Below are 12,235 nucleotides of genomic sequence, written 5' to 3'. Positions count from 1 at the left end.
GTGGATCCCTATGGGTCCCTATGGGTCTCTGTGGGTCCCTATGGGTCGCTGTGGGGCGGCTCCCACCTCTCGGATGGCGCTGGGCGGCAGCGCTCCAGGCAGGTCCTGTTTGTTCGCCAACACCAACAGGGTGGCGCCGGCCAGGCGCTGCAGGACAGATGGACGGATGGATGGACAGCGAATCACAGCCCTGCTGCCCCACCGCCCCACAACCCCACCGCCCCACAACTCCACAGCCCCACAACCCCACAGCCCCACAACTCCACCGCCCCACAACCCCACCGCCCCACAACCCCACCGCCCCACAACCCCACAGCCCCACAACCCCACAGCCCCACAATTCCACCGCCCCACAACTCCACCGCCCCACAACCCCACAGCCCCACATCTCCACCGCCCCACAACCCCACCGCCCCACAACCCCACCGCCCCACAACCCCACAGCCCCACAACCCCACAGCCCCACAATTCCACCGCCCCACAACTCCACCGCCCCACAACTCCGCCGCCCCACAACCCCACAGCCCCACAACCCCACCGCCCCACAGCCCCACCGCCCCACAGCCCCACCGCCCCACAGCCCCACCGCCCCACAACTCCACCGCCCCACAACTCCAGCGCCCCACAACTCCACAGCCCCACAACTCCACAGCCCCACAACTTCACAGCCCCACAACCCCACCACCCCACAACCCCACAGCCCCACAACTCCACCGCCCCACAACTCCACCGCCCCACAGCCCCACCGCCCCACAGCCCCACCGCCCCACAACTCCACTGCCCCACAACTCCACTGCCCAACAACTCCACCGCCCCACAACTCCACCGCCCCACAACTCCACTGCCCCACAACTCCACCGCCCCACAGCCCCACCGCCCCACAACTCCACAGCCCCACAACTCCACCGCCCCACAGCCCCACCGCCCCACAACTCCACAGCCCCACAACCCCACAGCCCCACAACCCCACAGCCCCACAACTCCACAGCCCCACAACCCCACCGCCCCACAACTCCACAGCCCCACAACCCCACCGCCCCACAACCCCACCGCCCCACAGCCCCACAACCCCACCGCCCCACAACTCCACCGCCCCACAACCCCACCGCCCCACAACCCCACCGCCCCACAACTCCACCGCCCCACAACTCCACAGCCCCACAACCTCACCGCCCCACAGCCCCACCGCCCCACAGCCCCACCGCCCCACAGCCCCACCGCCCCACAACTCCACCGCCCCACAACTCCACCGCCCCACAACTCCACCGCCCCACAGCCCCACCGCCCCACAACTCCACCGCCCCACAACTCCACCACCCCACAACCCCACAGCCCCACAACTCCACAGCCCCACAACCCCACCGCCCCACATCTCCACCGCCCCACAACCCCACCGCCCCACAACCCCACCGCCCCACAACTCCACCGCCCCACAACCCCACCGCCCCACAACTCCACCGCCCCACAACTCCACCGCCCCACAACTCCACAGCCCCACAGCCCCACAGCCCCACAACTCCTCCGCCCCACAACTCCACCGCCCCACAACTCCACCGCCCCACAACTAAACCGCCCCACAACCCCACAGCCCCACAGCCCCACCGCCCCACAACCCCATAACCCCATAACCCCCATAACCCCATAACCCCCATAACCCCATAACCCCATAACCCCATAACCCCCATAACCCCAAACCCCATAACCCCATAACCCCATAACCCCCATAACCCCATAACCCCCATAACCCCAAACCCCATAACCCCATAACCCCATAACCCCCATAACCCCAAACCCCATAACCCCATAACCCCACAACCCCCATAACCCCATAACCCCATAACCCCAAAACCCCATAACCCCATAACCCCAAACCCCACAACCCCCATAACCCCATAACCCCATAACCCCAAAACCCCATAACCCCATAACCCCCATAACCCCATAACCCCATAACACCAAACCCCATAACCCCCATAACCCCATAACCCCCATAACCCCACAACCCCCATAACCCCATAACTCCATAACCCCATAACCCCATAACCCCAAACCCCAAACCCCATAACCCCCATAACCCCCGTAACCCCATAACCCCAAACCCCATAACCCCCATAACCCCCGTAACCCCATAACCCCAAACCCCTTAACCCCAAACCCCCATAACCCCATAACCCCATAACCCCATAACCCCCATAACCCCATAACCCCATAACCCCATAACCCCAAACCCCATAACCCCCATAACCCCATAACTCCATAACCCCATAACCCCATAACCACCATAACCCCACAACCCCCATAACCCCCATAACCCCCATAACCCCCATAACCCCACAACCCCATAACCCCATAACCCCCATAACCCCATAACCCCAAACCCCATAACCCCACAACCCCAAACCCCATAACCCCCATAACCCCCATAACCCCATAACCCCCGTAACCCCACAACCCCCATAACCCCATAACCCCACACCCCAGAACCCCCATAACCCCACAGCCCCGTAACCCTACAAGCCCCAAACCCCATAACCCCCATAACCCCATAACCCCCATAACCCCAAACCCCATAACCCCCACAACCCCCATAAACTCATAGCTCCGTAACCCCATAACCCCCATAACCCCACAACCCCATAACCCCCCTAACCCCATAACCCCATAACCCCAAACCCCCATAACCCCATAACCAAATAACCCCACACCCTCCATAACCCCACACCCCCGTGACCCCATACCCCCATAACCCCACACCCCCATAACCCCATAACCCCCATAACTCCACAACGCCCCATAACCCCCATAACGCCATACCCCCACAGCCCCATAACCCCATAAGCTGCCACAGCCCCACAGCCCCTCAGCCCCATAACCTCCGACCTTCATGGCCCCACATCCTCACCTCCTCCCTGAGCAGCGCCTTCAGCTCCTTGGCGCAGAGCTGCAGCCGCTGCCGGTCCCCGCTGTCCACCACCCAAACCACGCCGTCGGTGCTCTCAAAGTAATTCCGCCAATAGGAGCGCAGGGAGCTCTGCCCCCCCACGTCCCAGATGTTCAGCGTGAACCTGCGGAGATCACAGGCTTACCAACATGGCTGACAACGTGGCTACCAACATGGCTACCAACATGGCTGACAATGTGCTTACCAACATGGCTGCCAACATGGCTACCAACATGGCTGACAATGTGCTTACCAACATGGCTGCCAACATGGCTACCAACATGGCTGACAATGTGCTTACCAACATGGCTGCCAACATGGCTACCAACATGGCTGCCAACATGGCTACTAATATGGCTACCAACATGCTTACCAACATGGCTGCCAACATGGCTACCAACATGGCTGACAATGTGCTTACCAACATGGCTGCCAACATGGCTCCCAACATGGCTACCAACATGGCTGCCAACATGGCTACCAACATGGCTGACAATGTGCTTACCAACATGGCTGCCAACATGGCTCCCAACATGGCTACCAACATGGCTGCCAACATGGCTACCAACATGGCTGACAATGTGCTTACCAACATGGCTGCCAACATGGCTCCCAACATGGCTACCAACATGGCTGACAACATGGCTGCCAACATGCTTACCAACATGGCTGCCAACATGGCTGCCAATATGGCTACTAATATGGCTATCAACGTGCTTACCAACATGGCTGCCAACATGGCTACCAAAATGGCTGACAACGTGCTTATCAACATGGCTGCCAACATGGCTGCCAACATGGCTGACAACACGGCTGCCAACATGGCTGACAACACGGCTGCCAACATGGCTACCAATATGGCTGACAACAAGCTTACCAACATGGCTGCCAACATGGCTGCCAATATGGCTGACAACATGGCTACCAACATGGCTGCCAACACGGCTGCCAACATGGCTGCCAACACGGCTGCCAACATGGCTGCCAACATGCTTACCAACATGGCTCCCAACATGGCTGTCAACATGGCTGCCAACATGGCTGCCAACATGCTTACCAACATGGCTGCCAACATGGCTACCAACACGGCTGCCAACATGGCTACCAACATGCTAACCAACATGGCTGCCAATATGGCTGCCAACATGGCTGCCAACATGGCACCCAACATGGCTGCCAACATGGCCGCCACCATGGCTGCCACCATGCCTTCCAATATGGCCGCCACCACCCGCAGCCGCCCCATGGCTCCCAGTAGCGCCCCCAGTGGCCGCAGTCGGCGCTCACCAGCCCCATGGCTGTGGCTTCTCATACAGCACTGCCAGCACCTATGGGTGCCCCACAACTATGGGGACCCACAACTATGGGGACCCACATCTATGGGCTGCCCCACAACTATGGGGACCCACAACTATGGGTGCCCCACAACTATGGGCTGCCCCACAACTATGGGGACCCACAACTATGGGGACCCACATCTATGGGGACCCACATCTATGGGGACCCACAACTATGGGGACCCACATCTATGGGCTGCCCCACAACTATGGGGACCCACAACTATGGGGACCCACATCTATGGGCTGCCCCACAACTATGGGGACCCACATCTATGGGGACCCACAACTATGGGCTGCCCCACAACTATGGGGACCCACATCTATGGGCTGCCCCACATCTATGGGGACCCACATCTATGGGCTGCCCCACAACTATGGGCTGCCCCACAACTATGGGGACCCACAACTATGGGGACCCACATCTATGGGCTGCCCCACAACTATGGGGACCCACATCTATGGGGACCCACAACTATGGGCTGCCCCACAACTATGGGGACCCACATCTATGGGCTGCCCCACATCTATGGGGACCCACATCTATGGGCTGCCCCACAACTATGGGGACCCACAACTATGGGGACCCACATCTATGGGGACCCACATCTATGGGCTGCCCCACAACTATGGCCGCCCCACATTTATCAGCACCCCACATCTACGGCCACCCCACATCTGTGGCCGCCCCACATTTATGGCCACCCCACATCTATGGCCGCCCCACATTTATGGCCACCCCACATCTGTGGCCACCCCACATCTATGGCCGCCCCACATTTATGGCCGCCCCACATTTATGGCCACCCCACATTTATCAGCACCCCACATCTATGGCCACCCCACATCTATGGCCACCCCACATCTATGGCCACCCCACATTTATGGCCACCCCACATCTGTGGCCACCCCACATCGATGGCCACCCCACATTTATGGCCACCCCACATTTATGGCCACCCCACATCTATGGGGACCCACATCTATGGGCTGCCCCACATCTATGGTCGCCCCACATTTATGGCCGCCCCACATTTATGGCCACCCCACATTTATGGCCACCCCACATCTGTGGCCACCCCACATTTATGGCCGCCCCACATTTACGGCCACCCCACATTTATGGCCACCCCACATCTATGGCCGCCCCACATTTATGGCCACCCCACATCTACGGCCACCCCACATTTATGGCCACCCCACATCTGTGGCCACCCCACATCTGTGGCCACCCCACATTTATGGCCGCCCCACATTTATGGCCGCCCCACATCTATGGCCGCCCCACATTTATGGCCACCCCACATCTGTGGCCACCCCACATCTATGGCCGCCCCACATTTATCAGCACCCCACATCTGTGGCCACCCCACATCTACGGCCACCCCACATTTATGGCCACCCCACATCTGTGGCCACCCCACATTTATGGCCACCCCACATTTATGGCCACCCCACATTTATCAGCACCCCACATTTATGGCCACCCCACATCTATGGCCACCCCACATCTGTGGCCACCCCACATCTATGGCCACCCCACATCTATGGCCACCCCACATTTATGGCCACCCCACATCTGTGGCCACCCCACATCTATGGCCACCCCACATTTATCAGCACCCCACATCTGTGGCCACCCCACATCTACGGCCACCCCACATTTATGGCCACCCCACATCTGTGGCCACCCCACATTTATGGCCACCCCACATTTATGGCCACCCCACATTTATCAGCACCCCACATTTATGGCCACCCCACATCTGTGGCCACCCCACATCTATGGCCACCCCACATTTATGGCCGCCCCACATTTATGGCCACCCCACATCGATGGCCACCCCACATCTATGGCCACCCCACATCTACGGCCACCCCACATTTATGGCCACCCCACATCTACGGCCACCCCACATTTATGGCCACCCCACATCTACGGCCACCCCACACCTACGGCCGCCCCACATCTCTGGTTCCCCCCCCATCTCTCGCAATACCGGCGCTGTCCACACGGTGGCGCCGTACCCGCGGTGCTGCAGCGTTTTGATGTTGAAGCCCAGCGTCGGGGCGGCGCCGCTCACGTCCTCGCCGTTGAAGCGCTTCAGCAGCGTCGTCTTCCCAGCGTTGTCCAACCCCCTGCGCAGCCCCGGCTTATGGGGCCGGCCGCCCCACAGACCCCATACGACCCACAGACCCCGCGCACCCCATAGATCGCCTGCATTGGCCCCATAGACCACATCCACCCCATGGACCCCGTTCATCCACCCCATAGATCCCACTCACTCCCCATAGACCCCATTCACCCCATAGATTCCATCCAGCCTAGAGCCCATTCACCCCATAGACCCCATTCACCCCATAGGCGCCATTCACCCCATAGATCCCAGTCATTCACCCCATAGACCCCACTGACCCCATAGATTCCATCCAGCCTAGAGCCCATCCACCCCATAGACCACATCCACCCCATAGACCCCGTTCATCCACCCCATAGATCCCACTCACTCCCCATAGACCCCATTCACCCCATAGATTCCATCCAGCCTAGAGCCCATTCACCCCATAGACCCCATTCACCCCATAGGCGCCATTCACCCCATAGATCCCAGTCATTCACCCCATAGACCCCACTGACCCCATAGATTCCATCCAGCCTAGAGCCCATCCACCCCATAGACCACATCCACCCCATAGACCCCGTTCATCCACCCCATAGATCCCACTCACTCCCCATAGACCCCATTCACCCCATAGATCCCAGTCATTCACCCCATAGACCCCATTCACCCCATAGATTCCATCCAGCCTAGACCCCATTCACCCCATAGGCCCCATTCACCCCATAGGCCCCGGTCATTCACCCCATAGACCCCACTGACCCCATAGATTCCATCCACCCCATAGACCCCATCCACCCCATAGATCCCGTTCATCCACCCCATAGACCCTGCTGACCCCATAGATTCCATCCAGCCTAGAGCCCATTCACCCCATAGACCCCATTCACCCCATAGGCCCCATCCACCCCATAGATCCCACTCACACCCCATAGACCCCACTGACCCCATAGATCCCAGTCATTCACCCCATAGACCCCATTCACCCCATAGATTCCATCCAGCCTAGACCCCATTCACCCCATAGACCCCACCCACCCCATAGACCCCATTCACCCCATAGACCCCATCCACCCCATAGATCCCAGTCATTCACCCCATAGACCCCACTGACCCCATAGATTCCATCCAGCCTAGAGCCCATCCACCCCATAGACCCCATCCACCCCATAGGCCCCATTCACCCCATAGATCCCACTCACACCCCATAGACCCCATCCACCCCATAGATCCCGTTCATCCACCCCATAGACCCCACTGACCCCATAGATTCCATCCAGCCTAGACCCCATTCACCCCATAGGCCCCATTCACCCCATAGGCCCCATTCACCCCATAGACCCCATTCACCCCATAGGCCCCATTCACCCCATAGACCCCATCCACCCCATAGGCCCCATCCACCCCATAGGCCCCATTCACCCCATAGACCCCGTTCATTCACCCCATAGACCCCACTGACCCCATAGGTTCCATCCACCCCATAGGCCCCATTCACCCCATAGACCCCGTTCATCCACCCCACAGACCTCACTCACCCCACAGACCCATCCACCCCATAGATCCCACTCACACCCCATAGACCCCATTCACCCCATAGATCCCATTAACCCCATAGATTCCCTTCGCCCCACAGACCCCATTCATCCCCCCCCATAGACCCCACTGACCCCATAGATTCCATCCACCCCATAGGCCCCATTCACCCCATAGGCCCCATTCACCCCACAGACCTCACTCACCCCATAGACCCCGTCCATTCACCCCATAGATCCCACTCACGCCCCATAGGCCCCATTCACCCCATAGATCCCATTAACACCATGGAGTCGATCCATCCCATAGGCCCCATTCACCCCACAGGCCCCATTCACCCCATAGACCCCGTTCATTCACCCCATAGATCCCACTCACACCCCATAGACCCCACAGACCCCATAGATTCCATCCACCCCATAGGCCCCATTCACCCCATAGACCCCGTTCATTCACCCCATAGACCCCACTGACCCCATAGATTCCATCCAGCCTAGACCCCATTCACCCCATAGACCCCATCCACCCCATAGACCCCATCCACCCCATAGGCCCCATCCACCCCATAGACCCCATTCACCCCATAGATCCCACTCACACCCCATAGACCCCATCCACCCCATAGATCCCGTTCATCCACCCCATAGACCCCACTGACCCCATAGATTCCATCCACCCCATAGGCCCCATTCACCCCATAGACCCCATTCACCCCATAGACCCCATTCACCCCATAGATCCCGTTCATCCACCCCATAGATCCCACTCACGCCCCATAGACCCCATTCACCCCATAGACCCCATCCACCCCATAGACCCCATTCACCCCATAGACCCCATTTATTCACCCCATAGACCCCACTAACCCCACAGAGTCCATTCACCCCATAGATCCCGCTCACCCCATAGCACCCATTCACCCCATAGCGCTGCACAGACCCCACAGCATCACTCAGACCCGTAGCAACCCCTGGCCCCATAGTGCTGCAGTCACCCCATAGCGACTTCTTACCCCACAGCGCCACAGACCCCACAGCACTGCATTCACCCCCCCACCCCATAACACCCCACACCCCATCCCATAATACCCCATACCCCCATCCCATAATACCCCACACCCCATCCCATAATACCCATACCCCCCATCCCATAATACCCCACACCCCATCCCATAATACCCCACACCCCATCCCATAATACCCCACCCCCCATCCCATAACACCCCACACCCCATCCCATAATACCCCACACCCCATCCCATAATACCTCACACCCCATCCCATAATACCCCACCCCCCATCCCATAATACCCCATACCCCCCATCCCATAATACCCCACACCCCATCCCATAATACCCCACACCCCATCCCATAATACCCCACACCCCATCCCATAACACCCCACACCCCATCCCATAATACCCCACCCCCCATCCCATAATACCCCACACCCCATCCCATAATACCCCACCCCCCATCCCATAATACCCCACCCCCCATCCCATAATACCCCACACCCCATCCCATAATACCCCACACCCCATCCCATAATACCCCACACCCCATCCCATAATACCCCACACCCCATCCCATAATACCCCACCCCCCATCCCATAATACCCCACACCCCATCCCATAATACCCACACCCCATCCCATAATACCCCATACCCCATCCCATAATACCCCACCCCCCATCCCATAATACCCCATACCCCCCATCCCATAATACCCCACACCCCATCCCATAACACCCCACACCCCATCCCATAATACCCCACACCCCATCCCATAATACCCCACCCCCCATCCCATAATACCCCATACCCCCCATCCCATAATACCCCACACCCCATCCCATAATACTCCACACCCCATCCCATAATACCCCACACCCCATCCCATAATACCCCACCCCCCATCCCATAATACCCCACACCCCATCCCATAATACCCCATACCCCCCATCCCATAATACCCCACCCCCCATCCCATAATACCCCACCCCCCATCCCATAATACCCCACACCCCATCCCATAATACCCCGCACCCCCCATCCCATAATACCCCACACCATCCCATAATACCCCACCCCCCATCCCATAATACCCCACACCCCATAAAGCCAGGCCCATCAAAAGGCCACACCCACACCATTTGACCACGCCCACCATCAGGCCACGCCCACCTCCATAACCCCGCCCTCTGAGTGGTCACGCCCCTTCCCGCACCCAGGCCACGCCCCCATCCCACTTGACCACGCCCGCATATGACCCCGCCCCCTGCCATCCTCCACAATCCCCCATTGGCCCCTTCCCCATCGCCCCGCCCCCTGCCTTTTCCCACGAATCCCCATTGGCCCTGTCCCCACAACCCCGCCCCCTCCTTTCCCATCGATCCCCCATTGGCCTCTTCCGTGCCGCCCCGCCCCCTTTTTTCCCATCGATCCCCCATTGGCCCTTTCCCACAGCCCCGCCCCCCTCCTTTCCCCCGCGCTCCCCATTGGCCGCTTCCCTGCTCCTACCTGTGGCCCCGAACCCTCCTATCGTTTACTATCCCCCATTGGCCCCTTCCCCACAGCCCCGCCCCCTCCCTTCCAGGCCCCGCCCCCGCCCTCCCCCCACGATTCCCCATTGGCTCCTTCCCCACAGCCCCGCCCCCTCTCATCCAGGCCCCGCCCCCGCCCTCCCCCCACGAATCCCCATTGGCCCCTTCCCCACAGCCCCGCCCCCTCCCTTCCAGGCCCCGCCCCCGCCCTCCCCCCACGATTCCCCATTGGCCTCTTCCTCACAGCCCCGCCCCCTCCCTTCCAGGCCCCGCCCCCGCCCTCCCCCCACGATTCCCCATTGGCCCCTTCCCCACAGCCCCGCCCCCTCCCTTCCAGGCCCCGCCCCCGCCCTCCCCCCACGATTCCCCATTGGCTTCTTCCTCACAGCCCCGCCCCCTCCCTTCCAGGCCCCGCCCCCGCCCTCCCCCCACGATTCCCCATCGGCCTCTTCCCCACAGCCCCGCCCCCTCGCACAGGCCCCGCCCCCTCCCTTCCCCCACGATCCCCCATTGGCCAATCCCCCTCAGTCCCGCCCATTCCCCAGGCCCCGCCCCCCTCTCCAGGCCCCGCCCCTTCCCGGGAAGCCCCTCACAGCATCAGCAGCCGCAGTTCCTTCTCGCGCTCGCGCATCTTCTTCAGGATCGTCAGGAGCCCCATGGCCGCGCTGCTCCGCTAAGCCCCTCCCCCCGCCTCCCATTCGCTGCTCTCCGCTGAGTCCCGCCCTCTCCGCCACGCCATTGGCCGCGAGAAGCCAATCCGCGCTCAGCGTCTTTCCCCACCGGCCTCTCCCCGCCTCTCCTTCCGGCCTCTTCCCTTCCACCCTCAGCTCACCTTCTATTGGCCGCGCTTCTCTAAGTTCCGCCCCCTCTCCGCCCCCATCGGCCTTCCCGCACCTGTCCGTCTCCCCTTTCTCCGTTCCTATTGGCTCCCCTTCCCTAAACCCCGCCTCCTCTCCCATTGGCCGCGCGCCCCAACCACTTCCGCCCTTCTCCCTTCCGCCCGCCGCTCACTTCCGGCTGAGCGCTCTCCCTGCACGGCGCTCCCCGTGGCGGAAAGCGGCGGTGCGCGGGACGGGGGGGCGGAACCGCGCTTCTGTTCCCCCCCCCCGGCTCGGGCCCCTTCCGTCCCCGCACCCCCCGCCATGGCCGCCCTGCGTCTCTTCCTGGTGCCGCTGCTGCTGCTGCCCTCGCTGTCCGCGGGGCCCGGGCCGGGCTGCAGACTGAGGCGTGAGCACCGGGACGCCCCCCCCCATAGGGACTCCCCCCATAGGGAACCCCCGATAGGACCCCCCTCAAGGACCCCCAATAGGGACCCCCCCCATAGGGACTCAATATAGGGACCCCAATAGGGACCCCCCCCAATAGGGACCATCCCCATAGGGACCCCCCTCAAGGACCCCCAATAGGGACCCCCCCCATAGGGACTCCATATAGGGACCCCAATAGGGACCCCCCCATAGGGACTCCATATAGGGACCCCCCCATAGGGATCCCACATAGGGACCCCCCCCATAGGGACCCCCCATAGGGACCCCCCATAGGGACCCCCCCCATAGGGACCCCCCTCAAGGACCCCCAATAGGGACCCCCCCCATAGGGACTCCATATAGGGACCCCCCCATAGGGATCCCACATAGGGACCCCACATAGGGACCCCAATAGGGACCACCCCCATAGGGACTCCATATAGGGACCCCAATAGGGACCCCCCCCATAGGGACCCCCCATAGGGACCCCCCCCATAGGGCCCCCCT

The 12,235-nt window shown here is 61.0% G+C and overlaps 1 protein-coding gene across 1 annotated transcript; it reads right to left on the bottom strand.

The window, feature by feature from the left end:
• Window positions 1–66: 66 nt before the first annotated feature.
• Window positions 67–11,139, bottom strand: ARL2 (ARF like GTPase 2; the record flags this gene model as incomplete). The annotated part of the gene is made up of 4 exons (XM_079551193.1): window positions 67–147; window positions 2,903–3,065; window positions 6,307–6,417; window positions 11,075–11,139. Coding segments are annotated over 4 exons (420 nt in total), but the record flags the coding sequence as incomplete, so codon positions are not given.
• Window positions 11,140–12,235: the final 1,096 nt, after the last annotated feature.

Source organism: Tetrao urogallus, assembly GCF_951394365.1.
Source record: "Tetrao urogallus genome assembly, contig: scaffold_140, whole genome shotgun sequence".
NCBI lineage: Eukaryota > Metazoa > Chordata > Aves > Galliformes > Phasianidae > Tetrao > Tetrao urogallus.
The sequence above is the reverse complement of the archived record's forward strand: the minus strand, read 5'-3'. Positions and strand labels throughout refer to the sequence as shown.